This window comes from Ornithorhynchus anatinus, chromosome 20 (assembly GCF_004115215.2).
Source record: "Ornithorhynchus anatinus isolate Pmale09 chromosome 20, mOrnAna1.pri.v4, whole genome shotgun sequence".
NCBI lineage: Eukaryota > Metazoa > Chordata > Mammalia > Monotremata > Ornithorhynchidae > Ornithorhynchus > Ornithorhynchus anatinus.
Window position 1 is genome coordinate 7485468 of NC_041747.1, and position 21937 is coordinate 7507404.

Here is a 21937-nt window from a genome sequence, read left to right on the forward strand (position 1 = left end):
CAACATCAATCTTTCAACTCCATTTCTTGTAAGCTGCTCTTATACATGTTATAGGAATAGGAGAAGATTGCAATTAATGGCTGCGATAGGATTTTGGGTATTTTTGTAACCTTTTATTATTCCATGATGGCATGAATTTTTTTCTCCTGATTATTATCTGTAATATCCATCTTGCATTGGAGTCATTGACCATTAGGTAGCATCTAATTTTTTTCTACCATGTTTAACATTTTCCATGTGAGTTTTTCATTCCCTTTCAATAGCTAACAGTTTTATTTAATACCCTTAATTTATAAAACTCCCAAGTTCAAACTTCTCCTTTATTCATGGAAATCATATTACCTCAACTGAAAGGTGGCTCTTTTATTTAACAGCCCACAACCAAATTATACAGAGGAAAATGGAAAGTTCGGAAAACAGCCTATTTGACACTTGAACAAGAATTTTCAGGAACCACTTGTGTGTGTCTATTTACATGTGTGTATATACATATATGTGTATCTGTGTGTGTGTATAATATATAATTTCACAGCCTTGTTCTCTATATCCCTTTTGAGGAATGCCCTAGGAATTTCTGTTGTGAAAATCAAAACCTTCGCTTCACTTTCTATAGCTTAACTTTATGATTTCCTTTTATCTTTTGATACCAGCATCCTCTAAACAATTACCCACCCCCCCAAAAAAACAAAAAACCTAAACCCAAGCTTCACAGGCTAATACCCCTTACAATTTTCTGTCAAACAATGTAATTATAGTTCATATGTCAGTGAGCGATATTTAACCTGGATTGCAATTATACCAAAAGTCTTCGCTGTTTTTGCTTAAAATATGAATGTGTCCTATCAGTGGTAGTAGGGCTCCGAGAATAATTCTGTTAACTTGTAGTCCCTCTGCTGGCTGATTGCAGGAGCGAAGGTAAAATTTTAGGCCAATTCAGTTCTATTTATGCTAATTAATCTCTCCCATCATATCATCTAAATCATGGAAAGTTACTCAGTGGGATGTGTATGAATTTAAAATTTCCTGCAGAAACTTTAGCTGGAAAGTTATCATTCTTAAATTTAAGCCTATTAAGGTTGACTACTGTAAGGTGTCTGAGCCCTTGCTTCAAGCATAATTTTCTTAATTGTTCTGAATACTTTCTCCTAAAGTATCTGAGTAGATCATTAGTTTAGCTTGCTTAGTATTTTCCAGTTATAAAGGACGCTCTAATAAGTTATCTTGTAACACTGATTAGGAGGTTATCTTGTACCTCCTAATCCATCAATATTCTAGATTTTCCTTTGCTCTGTGGAAATAAAGCTGTTGAAGCAAGATGCCAATTACCAAAATGAATATTTCTGGCATTGCTGACTATTACAAAGCAGCAAAACATTTATAACAATATTAATTACTCATTCCTGAAAATTCCAGTTTCCTTGGGGCAATATGTTCACGTTGCACTGGCCTCAATCGTAGTCAGTTTAGTGATCTGATGTCAAAATGCACATTTTTCAGAGTATTTACTGATTCCCAAAGTATTTTTTATGTACTTAAATATTGTAGTTGTGGCAAATTATATAGAGTTGATATTGGTCTGGAAGCTGAAACCTGGCTCTGCTGTGCTGTTGGTGAAGACAATTACTTTCTCAAAACTTCAGAATATCATGACAGTATCTTCATTTTATAGAAATGTGTGACATTTTTAAATGAACCAAAAGCAGTTGATAAAATTCTGGGCTGTTTTTAACATTTAGTATGAGGAGATTATTAATTTAGTGTGACCTAAGCAGGCCCGGTCTGATTGCTATACAGAAAAAAAATGATGCAGACACTGATCGTAAGGGGGCTCCAGTCAGATGATCCATGAATGAAAAGGACCCCTAATGACTTTTTTTTTAAAAGCAAAAGCTGTGGCAATATTAGGCTGAGTCAGATAACTCCAGTTCCAACCACTGAAGAAAGGGCCTTGTTAAGCTGCCAGACAGGAATAGACAAATAACATCGGTGAGGGGAGGGTCCCACACTTTAGTAATATGGTAATAGTAGCAGTGGAACTGAGTATTTACTGAGTACCATACACTGTACTAAAGAGCTTCCCATTTATCACAGATCCTCCAAAATGGGCAGGGATTCCTGCCGGATTCTCAACCCCTCAGGGACATACTTTGTATGGGCTGGATCTGTTGCTCTCATAATCCTTTCTGGGCGCCTGGAGGCCAGAGTGAGAGGCTAGAGCCAGGGTTTCCCTGCAGCTGTCTTGATTTGGGGATGAGGGTCTGCAGCCACAAAAGAGTCTCAATCACAAGGGGGCCCTGGTGAAACCCCAAGACCTTACTAAGCAAGTCTCGTAATAGAAAATAATTGGCAGATGAACTCGGCACAAATTGTTCCTTGGAACCTGATGGCAACGACGACTTCAGTAAACTATTTGCTTTTTTTTAAATGTACAAGAACTTGGTGAATATTTTTGGCATATGTTTTGATTATATAAAACAGTTTTTTTTTCCTTTGAGGAAATGAATCATGTGCCTGATTTTGAATAGTCACTTTTTTATAATCAATACTAGCTTTATTGCCAGCCCTCTGGTGATCTCTTTCTGTTTCTGGAGGGTGCTAAAAACGATTTCGGTGTTGCTGTTGTCCCCTTCTCTTGTTTTGCATCTGCCAAACTGCAAAGGTCAGCTCAACTTTTGAATGTTGCGGTTTAGAGAATGTATGGTTGGCTTGTTTTGTAGTACCTAGCCCGGAAGGATTTTGATCATGAGCTCTCCAATGATTAGGGAGTAGTAACATGCTATGATAGTTTCCTCTTATCATTTTTCCTCTTTCCTTTTCTCTCATCAACCTTGAATATCTGTGATGTTTTCCTTCGGGCTTTCCGAATTCTTTGGGGGAAAAAAAAATCTATGCAGATGTCTTAAATCTTCTCCTTCCTGTTCTGAGAAGAGATCCAAAATGATTTGCAGGGAAAGGCTAGTGAACACCATCAAGGTCTCCACATCTCAATCATCAACTTTGAAGTTGTTGACAGGGTAGATTTGATCTTTGGCTATTGAAGCAATTTTGCTGTCTAGATAAGTTGATGTTATTCTGAAGTCATGCAAAGGCTGGATACGTTGGAGTTGATGGTGCTTGGTTCCCCAGTGCTAATCCAGCGAAGTAGTGCTCTTTTAAAGACCCAGCCCCTGAATGGTGACCTCTGCTACTTCTGATTCCATGGGAAATGGCCTCCAACTCAGAGGCTTTGAGCATCCAAAGTCCTTGGCGCAAATCCTTTAGGAACTACTAATTGTGGATGACTGCACTTCTGGTACACACATGCAAAAGATCATGGCTCATTTGCTGGCAATCTGGACAGCACTAGCTGAAAGTGGTTTTCCTGGTTCAGACAGGTTCATGACCTCAGAGACTTTTATATGGAATGTAGAGCTGGAGACTCACCAACTTCTGCCACCTAATCTGTACCTTGGTCAACAGTGTGTTGACCTCCCTCTCTCATTCCCTCTCCCGGGAAGAAAACCGTATTAAAACCAGTGTCTCTTTTGGGAGGCTGGCATAGATAATACGAGGTCAATGTAGTTTTCAGTTCCAAAAATATAATTCAGTGTAACATTGTGAGCCTTGATTTGCTACACATGATATGGCTTCATGTACAGTTTCATAGTTATCTGTGAGTCACATTCACCTGAAGAGAGATTCTCCAGCAGTTGTGACCTAGAACTCAGCCAGTTCAATGGCCCAGCAGAATTTGCTGCAGAGCAACTCAACTGGAGCAGAATATGCAGAGACTAGCTCGCATTCAAACCCTTTCAGAGCTTTGCATGCTAGAGTTGGATGAAAGAGTCAGGCCGGAAGAAACTATATAAGGAATCTCCAAAGCATGACCAGTGCAGCGTAGCTTTGGAATGCAGTGAGACTTTGGTTGATGTACATCAGTCCAAGATGGGCTGCTCTTTTTTGGAGCAAGATACTCATGAAAGAGGCAGAGCAGAAGTTGGGTTAGGGTTGGTAAATCAAGGATATGGCCCCAAACCAAACAACCATATTTGCATATTTGTGCATGCACTGGGGCCTTTTTTTTTAAAGCCATGCTGGCCCATATGAATCAGATTACTATAGATGGCACCACATTCAATTGCGAGGTTAATGTTATACAAAATAGGCGTGCATATACGAGCCCTCACAGAAATAATGTGCAGTTGAAGTGTGAAATGTATTTTATGCATGAAGAAAAAATTGAGTTCCTTTATTTCCTAAAACAGCAATTATAGAATCCGGTTTGCTCAATTCTTACTGATATGGGATGATAATATGACATCATAGGACCATTTTAGATAACTTTTAAAATAATTGTCAAAAACAGCATCTGATTGTTTTCTGTCCTGCAGTGCCATCTAATTTGATGATCTAGCACATGTTGGATATAATTCCCTGCCTAAGAGACTGGTACTTAGTCATCACCTCTTCCCATTTTACCTTCCACTGATGTGTGTCTATGCTGTTTATAGTTCTTTGCAGAGAGATGCACGTGTCCCTGATGAGCATTGAACTTAGGTTCAAAGTGCTGAACTCCGAGTTCTTTAATGGCAACCTGCAGAGTCATCCCAATGTCCTCATCCCCACCCTCCCACTTTCCTTGGCTCTGTGTTGACCAAATATTTATTCTTGTATGGTATCAATTTACTCATCATTTTTAGGAGCGGAACAACCCCACCTTTGCATTTCGTAAACTTCAGTAGGATCCTAGTACAGGGTCATTATGTTCTCAAATGTTCATTGGCAATGCTTTGTAGTAGTTAAGCATTCTGAAGAGACATAAGAGAACAGATAATGTGTACCATATAAGAATACCTTACAAATACTAACAATTACTCCCCAAATACTAAGACTGAAGTTTGCCTGCTCTGTTTAATGTAATTCTTGTACTTACCATGTCTGTGGCTTGTCCTCTCCCTCTAGGGAAGAAATCCCTTTTTCCTGGAGCCAGCAATAATTATAACAATCACTGATGGTAACAAGTTGACTACAACCAGCGGAGTCCAGGATGAGGTAAGCTCTTCAGACAGATGCAATTTTAAGAGGCCATTGTTACATGTATGTAGGTTGGCAGAATAAACTTCTTGGGTCTGTCTTTGGGAGTTAACTAGTGTGGTATTTGGAATTAATTTGAACTTTTGAATTTTGGGAAGAGCCATTTTTCCAATCAGTCATATTTATTGAGTCCTTATGTGCAGAGAACTGTACTAAGTGCTTGTTTTTAATAGTTTTTCTTTGTAGAACAAATGAGAAACACTTTTGGTTTCACGATCATGCTTATATTCTCTGGATCATTTTTGCAATAATAATAATTATGGTATTTGTTAAATGCTTACTATGTACCAAGCACCATTCTAAGTAAGCGCTGTTGTAGATACAAGTTAATCAGGTTGGACACAGTCCCTGTCCCACATAGGGCTCATTCTTAATCCCCATTTTATAGGTGAGGTAACAGAGGCCCAGGTAAATTAAGTGACTTGCCCCAGGTCCCACAGCAGACATGTGGCAGAGCAGGGATTAGGACCCAGGTCCTTTTGACTCCCAGACTTGTGCTCTATCCACTGAGCCATTCTGCTTCTCATGCAGCTTTGAAGGGAGTGGATAAGCAGAAAAGTGGACCTATTATAAATATTTTCCAATTGCAGACATATCTCTACTTGTGTATTTTAGTTAATATATCAGTGGTATTTGTTAAGTGCTTACTGCATGCAGAGCACTCTACTAAGTACTTGGGAGAGTACCAGAGAACAGAGTTGGTAGACACGTTCCTGACTTTACAGGAGTTTACAGTCTAGGTGGGGAGACAGGAAAATAAATTCTGGATATTTATGTAAGTACTGTGGGGTTGAGAGTGAGGTGACTATCTGGTACTTAAAGTATAAAGATTGAAGTGTGTAGGCAACACAGAGCGGGGAAGGAGTAGGAGAAATGAGGGCTTAGGGAGGGTCCCTTGGAGAGGATGTGATTTTAATAAATTCTGAAGGTGGAGAGAGTGGTGGTCTATTGCATATGAAGGGGGGAAGGAGCTCCAGGCTAAAGAGAGGACATGGGCAAGGAGGGGTCGGTGGCAAGGTAGACAAGATCAAGGTATAGCAAATAGGTATAGTGAGTAGGTTGGTGTTGGAGGAGCAGAGTGGGTGGGCTGGATTGGAGTAGAAAATTGGTGAGGTGCGAGGGGGCAAACAGAAAATCAGTATGGTAAGAGGGGGCAAGCAGACTGTGTGCTTTAAATATCTGAAACAGCTGGTGCAGGCAGTGGATGTGGGAGTCAGTAAGGATTGAGGAGTAGGCAGAGCGAGGGTGAATTTGAGATGGATGAGGGATGAGATCAGCCAACCCATCCTGCAAAGAATGTACCTTTTAAAACACACAAAAAATGACTCTTGGGTCATGAGAGCTGGAGTTGTCTCTGAAGACATTTGGGATTTAGTCATGATATTTTCAGATGATGTGGAATTTTACAAACATTGTATATGTCAATTTGAGGTCTTTAATGCAGCATCTAAAGAAGTTAGGAATGGCTTAGATCTGTCTGTGACTGAATTAGTGAGCTGCTTAGCAGGAAGTGGCAGTTTCAGCCAACTCATTACCTGAGCTAATGGGCATGTGGATAAGTAGAGTGCACACATAATAGGTAGGAAAGCTTCACGTTTAGCTTAAAATGGTAACCTTTATCCCAGCTATTTGTAAGTAGCCAAATGGACTCATTAAAATATTTTTCCTCTGCTCCCTTTTTGGGTCTACTCTGGAGATTTTAGGAAACAGCAAAAGAACCATTAAGTGAGGAGTGTGGATAATCTTGCCCCCCTGAATAATTGTTATCGAGTCTCTCTGCTTTCTGACATAATGGCTATTAACTGCCTCAACACTCTTCTCTTGAATAGATCTCCATTTTAGCTTTAGTGCTTTTTAGCATTGATTTATTTCTTCTTTTGCATATGTTTCACCTCTTTGCATGTGAATTCTTCCTAGGGTTGCTCTGGTTTTTTTGCTTTTCATATATATCTCCTTTGGCATATTATCAGACTTCAGTCCTGAGATTTGTATTTTATGACCTTGCGCCCCATTCCTTTCCCACCCCCAGAGTTTAGGAATTATTGGAAGCACAGGGGATGATATGAATATACAAACATTAGTGACACTTAAGGTAACAGGGTTGGCCAGAATCTTTCCTGCCAGAGGGAAAACCTACCTTGCCAGAATAGAGAGCCTACTTTCAGTCAAACTGGGATTCTATATTGTGGGTGCCTCTTGACTGTGTTGCTTCTTGTGTGGGACAACTGGTACAGGTAGTAGTGGTGGCTAGGAGCAAGGATTTTGGGGGGCAGGAAGAGGTGGTTACAGAGCTCAGGGAATGCCCACTTTCCCCTCCCTGACCAGGCTCATGAAAAGCTAGGCTATTGGGCTAGGACCATAATAGGAGTAGGAGGGACTTGTGGTGATGTCATCTGCCTTTAGTTAACCCTTGGGTTCCTTCATTTTACTTAGTAATTGTTAGTACAGAACCCCAACAATGTTAAGAAGATAGGATAATATTTCATACGAAGGAAAGTAACGACTTCAAACTTGAAGCCTTTAACTTGCCATCTTGGACTCATTTTGGGAGGGCCAAATGATCAAATTGGCCCAAGTCTCCTAGTATGCGGTTGCAACATTAGTATTTAAAATCATGTTCATTTCTGAAGTTAGTTTCAAGAGGCTCTGCGATTACCCCCCAAGGCTCTGGTTCAGCATGATGGAATGCTAATTTGGGGTATATGTCAATTTGAGGTCTTTAATGCAGCATCTAAAGAAGTTGGGGCATTTGTGATAATAGTACTCCAGTACAGCCAGTGTCATATTTAATGAAGAAATGAATTACTTATGTAAATGTGTAAATAATATATGTAAATGCCAGAGATGCTGCAGGAGAAAGCTAAGAACTCATTGCTTCTTCTCAGTACATTTGTTTTTGTTTACTTTGGCTCGAATATTTCAAAACAAATTATCTAAGTGCAAATGCTGCAAGAGTCTTCCCTGCTCAATTTCTGGGTAGCCCAGGCTTTTCAGAGTAGAGAGAGCTGAGTGATTTATTTAGTTGTATGTTTCTGGGGTAGTCTGGAAGAGTCCACCAGGATGTTTCTTAATATTAGTAAATGCTAGCTGCTCATAATGGTTCTATTATCCTATAGGAGCTACATGGAAATTGTGATTGTGGGTGGGGGAAGACTGCTCTGTTCTGTTTCAGATATAAGCTGGGAATTCTTAAATGTTGAAATACATAAGTCCAGTCCAAGTGAGGGGGGTTGGTGCAATTTTACAGTTGCTTTGGTGAACCTTTCTTCTTCTGCTTCCTTTCCCACCCCCCACCAAGAAAACACATTTTTCTGGGAAACTACTGATGAAACATGCTAGCCATTGTAAGCGTTCATTCAGAAGAGCAGCAATCAATGTCTCATCCAGCCTGGTTCTACCTCCTTAGGTGAGGAGCAGGTGATACCCTTAAAGCTCATTCATGTTCCCTACCCTTTGGCCTTTCCCAGGGTGACTGGAAAGATTGAGGTTTTTGCTCCCTGGATTTCATTGTTTTCTTTTTACCCACCTTCGGGTTCCCGTATTTTGGAACTGATGTTATCTCTAACTGTGATTGTAGTTGAAAAGACAAAACTGTCCACTTGTGAATAGAGTGCTCAGAAAATTCTAGATGAATAGGGGAGGCTTGTGATGCTGCACAGGGTGAAGTTTTTAATTGACAGTCCTGAAGGGAAGGAGAGTGGCCTTTGGAAACTTCCCGTGGCAGGCTTATGATAGTGGGAGAATACTTACAACGCTTCTGCTGGGGGTGGAGTTACACTGCAGACCTGTAGCCCTGAAGCATGTCACTTCCTTCTAGTGTAGTGACAGCCTGTACCTTTTGCAGAGTGCCATTTGGAGGGAGATGGAAGGTGGTGGGCTCACTTACAGCAGTTCTCCCATTAATGCTGCCATCACTGCTCCTCTCCCTCCCCTACTTTTTAAGTGTGGGGGAGAGACAATATAAGACTCTCCTGCAAAGAATCGGGGATGGAGCTTATTCGCCTTGCCGCTTCTAAGAGTGTCATGATGCTCCTTTGCTGATCCTGGGCAGTAGGATGGGGGTCTATAGCGAATTTGCAAAAAAATTGATCAGCCCATGGAAACTATCCCACATGCTTTCAAGTGGCACCTGCTGCAGTCAATATCGCTCACATGGATGGAGGGAGAAACACGAGGAAGAGAAAGGGAGTACGTTCCCTAGGGCAAGTGGCCGGGTACTTGTATGCTACTATCCCAAATAGTCTGCATTTTGGCAGAGGAATACTGTACGGTAAGACATATTGCCCCTATTTCTGAACTGATAATTAGTCGGTTTCTGGGAAACCAAGCAGGGGCAGTGATAGCTGTTTTAATTCCAGTAGATAGGTCAGAATCGCATCATCTTGCCAGGCTTTAATTTGGCATATAGAACCGTTCTTTACATAGACTACAATGCCTTTTTCCTATGGTAATTGGTGCTCTTAGAATATCTTTCCAGTGCTTTGTGTCATTTCATCCCGTTTCAGTGGGTGTGGAAGCGACAAACAAGAATTGATCTAAATGCCTTAATGCGTGGTCTTAATGCCCGGTCCCCTCACAACCATGTTAAGGGGATCTTGGAGAACTGCTTCCCCTAAACCAGCTCTCGTCTGATCGATTTGCTGTTTCTATGTGCATATGTAACATGATGTTGCTGGGGACTGTTGAATGTTCGGGGTCTATTCATCCCACTTTCTGGCCCTTTTCATGACATATATGGACTGGATTACAGTATATATTAAGCACCCACTGAGTGCTGAGCCCTGGGAGAAAATACAGGCGAAACAGTTCAGATCATACCTCACCCTCCAAAAGGCACACATTTTAGAAAAAGATGTCACTGTAAATAGTGGGAGCTGATACGAAATACCTATGGAAAAAGATGTGCCCTTCACCCCAGCCCTTCCCCGTAGTCCCTTAACTGTATCTTTTGCTTGTGGAGCAGAAAGGTGTATTTATCCATTTATGCAGTTTAAAATATTGAAATTTCAAAGCAAATAATGTAAGATATGTTATATCTATTTAGAACTTCCAAATAACCATTCAGTAATCAGAAAAATATTTTTGATAATTTCCGTATTCCGTGGTTAACTTTTTGTGCTTTCTCATTCCTCCCAATTTCCTGAAGTCTAGCAAGTTTTGGAAGAGTCTGCATGTACACTTTTGCTATTTTTAAAGAAAGACTGACTTTTCCTTTTTAATAAAGGCATTTTTTCTAGGCATTTTAATAAAGGAGGGAAATTACCTGGGAGGAGAGAGGAAGGCTTTAGCTTGGAAGGGAGTGTGTTACATGCACACTCCCTTGCAGGATTGTATCTCTGGACAGGAAGGTGACTTCTCCCTCAGGCCATACCAGAGTGACCTTTGCATTCTTTAAGCCATGCCAGCCATTTAAAGACCAAGGCCACAGAGAGCCACCACCGTAAGTTAATAATAATGTTGGTATTTGTTAAGCGCTTACTGTGTGCAGAGCACTGTTCTAAGCACTGGGGTAAATACAGAGTAATCAGGTTGTCCCATGTGAGGTTCACAGTTAATCCCCATTTTACAGATGAGGTAACTGAGGCACAGAGAAGTTAAGTGACTTGCCCACAGTCACACAGCTGACTAGTGGCAGAGCCGGGAGTTGAACCCATGACCTCTGACTCCGAAGCCCAGGCTCTTTCCACTGAGCCACGCTGCTTCCCCTAAGTTCAAAGTTCAAAAGCCAATTTGAACTCTGTATGTAAATGTGCACACAGGCCTCAATAAATGTCATTCACCAAACAAAAATTCACTCACTGTTCTGTATGTGTGGTCTTGGGCAAAATCATTCAATGTCTCTGGCTTGCTGCCGTATTTGCCAATTATACGTGGCGAAACCTTGATTCTCCCCCCGAGCAGACTGTAACACTTGAGATCCTGTGACACACCTGTATGGCAATAAGAAATATGATAGTGTTACTACTTAGAAATAAGAGGACCTGAGTATTTCATTAGGAATCCATTATAGGAATATGTAATGCTTGGCCTGCTAGAGTTTTTGCTATGGGATTTAACCCCTTGCTCTGACTTCATAATACTACCTTTGAATTGATTCAGACAATGCTTTTCTCTTTCAGTATATACTGAGTTTATGTAGAAGTGTTTTTGAAAATACCTAGAGAATACAGTAACCCGAAAATTATTTGGAAATTTAAAGTTTATTACTTTCTAGCAAGGTAAGGGATTTTATTTCTGCTACTTGAAAATCAAGCAGTAATCCCCCAAATACCATTTCTCAGAGAAGATTCATTGTTTGTCTTTATAAATTCTCTCAAATTTCACCTAAATTTCCCAAATCCTCCCTTTCTAGGAGAGAGTAACCTCAAATTATACTCTATCAGGTACTGGTTGTTTTGGTCATAAGCATTTAAAGTTCAAGTAATTTAATGGTATTTCCAACAAGCATAATTCCTTATTCCATTTAAAAACTACAGCTCATTTGAAGAATTGTTTTAACTTGGATGTGTAAAGTCCCTCAGTGAAATTTTATTTTGCCGTACAAGAGTTACTCATATCTTTTATCTACCCCAGTGTTCATTACAGTGCTTGGTGCATAGTAAGTGTCTAACAAATACCATTATTATTAGCCTGACTTTCAGAGCATGACAGTGAAATCTTTAGTAAAATATAGTAATAATATGTATTTAATTAAATTACTTAATTAAATATATAGTAATACAGTAACCTTTAGTAAAATATAGGTTGTAGTTGTGGTAGTTGCTAAGCATTGACTATGTACTAAACACTGCGGCGTAATACAAGTTTACCAGGTCAGACACAGTCCCTGTCTCATATGGGCTCCCAGTTTGAAAGGGAGGAAGAACAGGCATTTTATCCCCATTTTATCTATGGGCTAATTGAGGCACAGAAAAGTGACTTGCCCAAGGTCACACAGCAAACAAGTGGAAGAGTTGAGCTTAGAAGTTATGTCCTTTGACTCCCATGCCCGTGCTCTTTCCACTAGGCCATGCTGCTTCTGCAAAGCCATTCAGTATATTTCATACGTCCCTGTTAAATGGGAATTTGACAGACTCAAAACTTAGAGCCATTGGTCTGTTACTAAGAGGAAGATGCATACTTGATGGCATTGTTGGAACAAGATTGCCTTCCCTGATTGCCATTACCATTATCAAAGCATCAAAAGCCTTGCTACTCATATTCACTGATGTAGTTCTTTGTCTATACATAGATATCACATTGGTTCTTTCAAATATCCCCTTCCCAGCCTTAATAATTAATTTTTAGAGTGAATTTCACACGGAAGCTCTATTAGGCTTTGGGTTCATTTATGAAATCAGGACAACATTTTTTCCGTCTAGTGTCAGACTTCCTTCTTTGACTCCATCCTAGCTGTTTTCAGTTTTAGTGATTTTTTTCTCCCCTTTGTTTTGCTGTGGTTTTGATGTCTTCTTTCCTTTCAGCTGAAGGAGCAGCCCAATGGCTTCCAGAAGTGTCAAAGTGCACTGACTGTCTCATGATCACTGGTGCCCCAGGAAAGGTCGTGATTCCTGGCTACAGGATCGACCTGGTCCTGGATGTGTCCCTTCAAGGACTCAGATCGTGGGACTTTGCCTTGCCCACTGGCTAATCTTCCTTAATTCTCCTCAAATCTCTGATGCTAGCCATCAAAGGAGGCCTCAGAAAAAGCCCTAAAGGTGAGCAGAGTAGAGTGTAGTTCTTTCTGGGGCCATAAATATATGATGATCTGTTTTTCAACAGGCCTGGCCTGTTGAGCCCCGGTAGCATAAAAAAAAACCAAACCTCCACTATCACCCATTGACACTCAGCGCTAACATTGAGATATTGGGAGCCACTCTTATTGTGGTTTATATAAGTGAGGGCTTTGAGTGCCCGCAGAGCCCTAACCCTGGGTCTATAAAGACATGAAATTTGTTTCTGCTGGGTAAAGCAGGTGTGTCTATGCCAATTGGACTGGATTTACATGGCCTTCTAGACTGTAAGCTTGTTGTGGGCAGGGAATGTGTCTATTATATTGTGTGGTACTCTCCCAAGCACTTAGTACAGCATCCCGCTCACTGTAAGTGCTCAGTAAATAGGATTGATTGACCTGGTTTTATGGCTTTCTTAGTGTGGAGGCTGATGCTTAATTCTCTCAGTGCCTCATCTCTTCTGTGTTCTGTGTCCACAATGTTGACGTTTGCGCTTTAGCAGTTGGAGACTTAGTAGGCACTTGATATGCATTTGGTGCCTTCATTCAACGGAAATGGAAAAATTGTATTTTTACATAATCGTGTTTTCCTTTGGCTTCTTTGGAGACTAGATTTTTGCAGAATTTAGAATGAGTTTATGGATATCACTGGTCACCAAGAAAGCCAAAGCCTCGGATACCTTGAGAGGAGAAAGATTGATTCTAGGACCTTTGTTTCTCATAGAAGCATCCTTAAACTGAAACTAGCAATGGTATGAATCCTTAAGGTCCATAGACATTATAGTTTAGCAATATGCTGAGCCACTTTTGCTGGAATCAGTATCAATGAATGAACATTTTTCTGTGGGCTTTACCATCCACTTTTGTTCCAAGAGGAGTGGGAGTGATAGTACAGGAGTTTGAGCTCCAAAAGCTGATATCTTGGTACCTACCTACTTATTCCTTACCTTGCCATCTCTACAGAGGGAGACACTAACTGTGCACATCACTTGCTGGAGGGGCTTTATGATTCTTTTTTGCCTCATATCTGTGTCGGGGCGGGGGGGGGGGAATCCTGTAAGATCTTGCTGAAGAAATCATCTTTCCAGATTTCAATCCTGCTGTCTACCAGGATAAACTTTTATTTACTGAACAAATGCTGATTATTTTTTTTTAGCCAAAAAGGGACAAATGCATCAAACTGGAACACTTCTGTAGGAAGCAGTCTTCCGTAGTTAGTTGCAAACCGCAAATTCTCCTAGTTATCTTCTTAGCAGTGATTTAGGAACTCATTCTCAGTTTCATTAACATTTAGTTATTAGGTTCTCAGGAAGTCGAATGAGGAATCGAGGCCATGCGCCTTTACGCAGTGTTGATTATACCCTGACTCAAAGAAATCTTTTGCTTTTTCCTTACACGTAGCTCTGAGGCTAGTGCTGAAAAGACCAATGTAGGAGAGACTCCACACACAAGGACTGTCCTTAATTTTGCTCATATTTCCTTTTTTAGTTTCCTAATCTCATGAACTTTGATCAAAGTTTTGCTTGTAAAAGGCTGTTCCTCTCTATTGCTGCACAAATCTTTCCTACTACACCTACCATCATGCCTGCTTCTGAGGTTGTCCTTTAGGTCATTTTCTCCTACCTACCTTCATTCCCTGCCCTGCATCTCTTCCTTGCCCCCCTGTAGTGATCCTGATTGAACCTCTGAGTGGTTTCATTTGTGGGTCATGCCTTTTTGTTTGTCTTCTCTGATCTTCCTGGGGGAGTTACCATGGTACAGGGTTGCAGTTCCCAATCCCCTTTTTAACTTGATAGGGTTATCGGATCTGGGGTGATTAGCTCTTGGCCAAGCTCCAACAATACCACTGGGTTTTCGGAGTGTCAAGTTATATGAATGACAGAATGCAGTACCCCATAAAACCACTCCATCCGTACGCCACTCACTGGTACCTCATTCAGTGGTATTTATTGAGCACTCACTGAGTGCAGAGTACTGTACTAAGTGCTTATGAGAGTACATATAGTGGAGTTGACAGTCATGTTCTCTGCCCACAAGGAGCTTTTTGGTTTACAAGGGGAGAAATGTACCCGAAGATTCCTTTCCTGTTCTTATGGGGGCAGCGACAACCGTGAAATGTCAAGTTAATCCACAAAGGGTTAATGGCTCTGAAGCACTTTGGCCTTAGGGGAAAGATCATGGGCCTGGGAGTCAGAGATCCTGGATTCTAACCCTGGTTCATTTGCCTGTAATATGACCTTGGATAAGTCACTTCTCTGTGCCTCCTTTGTTCTCATCTGTGAATTGAGGATTCAGAACCTGTTTTCCCTTCCCTTTAGAGTGTGAGCCTCATGTGGGATGAAGACTTCCTCTGATCTAATTATCCTATAACTACCCAGAGCTTAGCACATAGTAGGCACTTAAATACTACAGATGATGGCATTCTGGGATGTTTGAGCTATCTATGCTAAATTAAGAAGGGCTCAACTTAAATTTCAACAGAATGGCTAGGTTGCCTTTTTAAACTTGCTCATATTCTGGGATTTTCACACACGGCAATGTCCTCATTTGAATTTGTATATAACTGAACCCCGCCTTAGTTCACTCCCTCAGGTATTCCTGATTCAAGTTAGTGCAGGAGTGGTTCAACTGCAACACCTAGGCAGGATTTTGCTACAAACAAAACTGTAGGTGCTGAGGGTTTTTTTTTTTTGGTTTTTATCTAATTTTTTAAATAAGGTAGACCAAAGGATACTGTTAGTAAATCTGAGTCCAGACATGCAATTTAAGAAAAGTAGTCCCTTTACCCCATCTCCCTCAAAACAAAGATGGTTATTGTTAAATAAGATTTCACAGTTGTTTTTATCCCTCTGAATACTCATTGCTTGTCCTCACTACATTATCTAGGGAAACATGTGGCCTAGTGGAAAGAACATGGGCCTGGGAGTCAGAGGACCCTGGTTCCAATCCTGGTTCTGCCACATACCTGCTGTGTAACTTTGGGGAAGTCACATCACTGTGCCTCAGTTTCTTCATATTTAAAATGGGGATTCAGTCTTACTCCCTCTTACCTAGCCTGTGAGCCCCAAATGGGACAGGAACTGTGGCCAACCTGATAAACTCGTATTCAGAACAGTGCTTCACACTTAACCATACTCATTATTATTATTATTATCTGGCATTCCTTCAAGTGCAATACCCCACATTAGCTGTCACTGTTACAAAATGGGTATTGTGTAGGTTGCTTTCCTGTATAGTTTGACCTTGCCCATTGCAGAAATTAAGCTTCTGTTAGAGTTCTTTCAGATATTGACTTCAGTTATTAGAGTAGTAGTTTTCAAGAAGATAATCTAATCCTGCTCCCTGATTGTGATTCGTATCACATACTTTTTTTTCCACATACAGTCAGCAACCTTTCAAGACTCATGTAAATGAGTAGTCTATGATGCTGATTTGAACAGTAGTTAAAGCCGAAGATAAAATCTGTTTCTGAAGCAGTGTTGGGACTGTTAATTACTACTGTTTTTGGGGGTTTTTTTTGGTCCCCCCCACCCCAAGAAGTTTCTCTTTGTTGGAAATAAGCAGTATTTTATAACTAACTCACCTCATCTAATCTCTGCATCTCCCTTGACTTGTATTTTAAAGTCGCCTATTCTGTATTATTTTGTTTTTGGTTTGTGGAAGTTTGAGGGTACAAGAACCTGCAGCCTCTTGAGCTCACCAGAAGGAGTGGGGATTTTCCATGCTCTCAACTGACCATTTTTTCCATGGAATGTCTTAAACAAGAACAATGCTTGGCACATAGTAAGCGCTTAACAAATACCATCATTATTAAATACCATCATTATTAACTGCTGAATTGTCTGCTTATGATTAAGGCCCACAGTTTACAACCTCTCCTTTCTCTATGGGCCTGCCCTCCCTTAGAATGTGGTCTGCCTTCAGGCAGGTCTGCTCTGAACCCTTTTACCTGAGTGGGTACTTAATAAATATGGTAATCAGTCAGTCAACTCAGCAAGAAAGGAAGGGGAAGAGAGCGAAGAGTGTTTACCTGAGCATGGGTAGCTTGAATTTAAGAGCCCAGGGCAGAGCCATGTGAGTGTCTTAGAGTGGGTCATAATCTCAAATTCTTTATTCAGTGTCTTCATTCGTCTACTGACAAATAAGGACTGATTATTGTGTACCAGTTTCTACAGCTGGCAAATGTAGAAGTTGACAACATAGCAAAGCCCAAATCTTCAAAAGTGCTTCTCCACCAGTGCTAAGAGCCTGCAAAATAAAGCTGTTGAATTGGTATTGGAGAGAATGTTCTGTCTTAAGAAACATAAAGAGGGATTCACTGCAGAATGTCAAACTGTAAACAGATGGGACCCCCAGGGATTGGTGCTAAAATTGGATTGTTTAATATCTTCAGATAAGATCTAGAAGGGGGAATGTGCAAAGAAATCTTCCAGTTTGCAGCGGACACGAAGATCTTGTAAGAATCTTCTGGAAAAAAAAAATCAGGCAGTTTGAGAGTGAGCCTGAAAACAACAGATCAGTTTTACTGTGAGCAAGTTATATGGTAATGTTCCTAGGGAAAAATAATCAAAACTACAACTACCTGATAATGGGCTCTGAGCCCATCAGTCTTGACTCAAGAAAGACATCTTGGAGTCATTTTAGCCTGACCTTTTAAATAAATGGTTCAGCGTGCCCAGTGTGTTCAGCCAACAAGGCCATCCAGATGCTCGGCATAATCCAGATGTGGGCAGGGATTGTCTCTCTTATTGCCGAATTGTACTTTCCAAGCGCTTAGTATAGTGCTCTGCGCGAGGTGAGCGCTCAATAAATACGATTGAATGAATGAATCCAGAGGGAAATGGAAAACAAAATGTATTCATATCGCCATCATATAGAAACCGCATGGTTTCTATATCTGTCTTGCTGTGGGCAGTTCTGGTTGCTGCATGTTTGGTAGGGCATGGTAGAACTGGCACTGGTACCGAAAAGTGCATTCTAGAGGATCTGGGGGCGGGTAGGGAACTTACAATTTAGGAAAGATGGGAAACGTTAGCACTCTGTCAGGAAGCCGAAAGTTGAGAGGGGTCATGATTGAGGCCTGTGGGGTGTGGACAGGGGAAATTGTTCACCAAATCCCACAGTTCCAGTATGAAGCTCCAAGGTGTAGATCTAAGACAAAACAAAACACGGCTGTTGGTAAGCATATAGAAATTTTTCCTACTTGAATTGATATGAGGGGAAAATATCAGTAGCTTCAAGAATTCAGACTGATTTTGTGGACAAGGTGTCCCTAGGGGATTACTAGAGGGGAAATCTGGACAAGAATAGAGAAAGTTCAGAGGTGTTAGATGGTGTATCCCTATTAAAGTGGAAGTCAAGGAGGGTAGCCACTACATGCTTCTTTGCAAAGCATTCCCATGCCATTGCCAGAAACAGGGCACTGGACTGGTGGCTTGTGGGTCCAACCGAATGGTGGCATTTCTCAGAGAAAACATTGGATGGTCTGCAGTTTATTATGTATAATGCTGAAGCCTGTCTTCTCCCCCAACCCGACCCCCCCCCCCCCCCGGCCCACTGGTAAGGGCCTTGAGGCATTTGATTTGCTATTTACAATCCTGAATTATACCTATCAAAAATAGGAATTGGCGCTGGCGGCTGGGGACTTTAGCCTTGCTAATGTTTTGTGTCTTGAGTGTAAGACCAGAATAAGCATTAGTACTTTGGAGGAGCCCAGTAAATTCTATTACTCTTCTTTAATCGTTTAGTCATTTTTCCACTGCACCAAGATCCTTAAGCCCACACGTGGAGGTGGCAGCATTTCATTATTTTGATTTTAAAAACTTTGTTCTTCTGAAGTTGTTAATGTGCCCTTTTTTGTCTCCTTGCTTATTTGGACTCCATCCAAACATATTCTAATGTGAAATTTTATCTATAAAATGAATATCTCACAGTAGGGACCAAAATGAGATGAAGAGAATTATTGTTATTATTGTTAATGTTAATAATAATGATATTTAAGTGTTTAGTATGTGTCAAACACTGGGGTAGATGCAGTAGAAGCAGATTAGACAGTCTCTGTCCCAGATGGGGCTTACAGTCTAAAAGGGGAGAGAGAACAGGTATTTGAACCTTGATTTTACAGATGAGGAAACTCAGACACAGAGAACTTAAGTGACTTGTCCAAGGTCACACCATAGGCAAATGGCAGAGTCTGAATTAGAACCCAGGCCCCTGGCTCTCAAGCCTAAATATCAACAATCAATGTACAGAATGATTCTTGTCAATGATGAATTTGTGATTGAATTTAGAAATAGAATTTAGGAAAGTATTCAAGTACCACCATTGCCCTTGATAGCAATGCGGTATATGGAAGCTTTAATTTTCCTGAACTACAATATACCACATTCTCTGGTGTGCCAGTTGGTATTTTGGCCTTAAAAACAAGAAGTTTTGGTTAAGTTCTTTTCACACTCTCCTTGAATCTCTTCTGTACTCTTCTGCTGTAGGCAGTCTGGCTCACGTGTCCTTGGTGAATAAGAATATAGAATTGGAGAGGGGGTAATAGAGAAGTTAGCCCCTTCAGGGCACTAAGAATGAAATTTTAATGAGAATTAACCAATTGCATATGCAGTTTGTTTAGGTACATTCAAACAATGTGCAGTTTACAGTGGTAATCATCCTAACTTGATTTATTTGCTGGAAAAAGCCTAGTGGAGATGACTGTGCTATACTTAGACAATGGCTTAAAAAAATCAGCACTTTACTGTTTTCCAAATGAGATCTTTTTTAAAAACAAATCCGGAGCTCTTGTAGGTAATCGTCTTGGAAATTATTTTGGCATTACAGAATATTAGGGAAGAGAGATATCTGTGGGATGAACGGATCTTGTGGCCATTTCCTAACTGAGCATCTGACCCTTTCTTATTTTTAAATGCTTTAGTTTTTCTTTTGTATTTATGCTCTTTCTCTTTTGCCTGTTGTTTTTGCCATTTGGGTTCACTTCTGTTCCCAGTTAAATTGTATGGTCTTTGAGGACAGGGACAACATCTCTAACTTATAGTACATCCCCAAGTACTTTATTAAAAGTATTCATTCAATAGTATTTATTGAGCGCTTACTATGTGCAGAGCACTGTACTAAGCGCTTGGGATGAACAGGTCGGCAACAGATAGAGACAGTCCCTGCCGTTTGACAGGCTTACAGTCTAATCGGGGGAGACGGACAGACAAGAACAATGGCACTAAACAGCGTCAAGGGGAAGAACATCTCGTAAAAACAATGGCAACTATCGTAAAAACAATGGCAACTAAAGTAGGTGATGATGATGACGCTAATGATAATGAAAGAAATATTGGAATAAAAGTAAATCTGCATGAGAAGCAGCATGACCTAGTGGATGAAACACGGGCCTGGGAATCAGAAGGACCTGGGTTCTAATCCCTCATCTGCCACTTGTCTGGTGTGTGACTTTGGGCAAGTCCCTTAATTTTTCTGTGCCTAGTTTACCTCATCTGTAAAATGGGGACTAAGACTGTGAGCTCTTGTAGGACAGGAAATGTGTCCAACTTGACAACCTTGTATCTACCCCAGCGCTTAGCACTGTGCCTGGCACATAGTAAGTGCTTAACAAATACCATATAGTATAATATATTATTATTATATAACAAATACCATCAAAACAAATCAGAAGACCAAAGAGCAAAATTTGAAGGAGCTAAGTAAACTGACACCTGCCTGAAGTTACCAGTGTTGCAAATAACAGGCATTTTTGAAAGGTAATTTTTAAATGAAATGTTGAATATTTATAAACTTGTCTTAAAATTCAAAGTAAAATTTAGCATTTGAAACAGATACCTTGTCCATATAGGTGGCCTCCTAAAAAACCATATACTTTGTAATGACGCAGCGTGGCTCAGTGGAAAGAGCACGGGGCTTGGGAGTCAGAAATCATGGGTTCTAATCTCAGCTTCACTGCTTGTCAGCTGTGTGACTTTGAGCAAGTCACTTCTCTGTGCCTCAGTTCCCTCATCTGTAAAATAGGGATAAAAACTGTGAGCCCCACGTGGGACAAGCTGATCACCTTGTATCCCTCCCAGCGCTTAGAACAGTGCTTTGCACATAGTAAGCGCTTAACAAATACCATCATTATTATTAATGAAGCTCTTTTTAGGTGCTACCCCTGTACAGTTTAGCTTTGGAATGAAATGATAATTTAAAGCAGTTCAATTTCAACCACATTTTAGGATTGTATTCAAAGTGATGTAATATTTTCTTTTGTAAATAAGAATTCATAGGAAAAGTGCCTTTTTTTTTTTGTTTCCCCACCCGCCCCGCTCCTCCTTTCAGCTCCACTTACCTCTCAACTCTCCTTTGCCTGGAAGTGAATTGACCAAGGAACCTTTCCGTTGGGATCAGAGACTCTTTGCTTTAGTGCTGCGGTTGCCAGGTACCACAGCTGTAGAATGTGAGCAGTTGGCAGGGGTGCCACCCGATGATTCTGCCATCACACCCATGTGCGAGGTGACAGGAGGTGAGTGCTTGGCAGTAGCAGGCCGTGTGCTTTAGGGTTCTTTACTTCAAGTGGATATACTTGGTCACCTTGAACTGTTAGGATTTTAAACTTTATTTTGGGTGGCTCAACCTCTAGGAAATAAGTAGATAATTAGCCCAACTATATGGCCGTAGAAATGTATCCAGTGATTAAGATTTCCAGGTTTCTGTGACTTGTCTTCTGATACTCAGGTGGACATGGTGGTAGGAGTAGAATCAGAAACAAGGCTCCAACCTCATAAAACAACCCACGCACTTTGACCCATGGGTATTTTTTAGTATTCTGGATGAAAGGGACGCCACCATTTTGGCTTAAGGTTATGAAATAAACATTAGCAATAGAAGAATTAGATTATTGAAGCCTACACCTCAAGATTGCCCCACAAATTTTGGTCCAAAGACACGTTTTTTCTTTCTTAACTCAAGTCACCACCTTAACTGTTATTGAACAAAGCACAGCCAGAAATTCAGCTCTGACCTTCTGGACAGATAGATTATCCTTTATAGTGTGCTTTCTAAATTAAGTCTTTTCACCCTTTACCTTTTCATATGTCTGTTTTTCTCATTAGCCGTTGACTGGTTATGTATAGTAAATACAAATTATGACCAATCTAATTTTGA

The 21937-nt window shown here is 40.6% G+C and overlaps 1 protein-coding gene across 1 annotated transcript in view; it reads left to right on the forward strand.

The window, feature by feature from the left end:
* The window catches only part of INTS6 (integrator complex subunit 6), a 55788-nt gene that overhangs the window by 15554 nt on the left and 18297 nt on the right, over nt 1-21937 (forward strand). Inside the window, exons 4-5 of the mRNA XM_029048444.2 lie at nt 4942-5031; nt 21113-21296. Coding sequence (XP_028904277.1) covers nt 4942-5031; nt 21113-21296 — 274 coding nt within the window. The remainder of the gene's footprint in view (nt 1-4941; nt 5032-21112; nt 21297-21937) is intronic.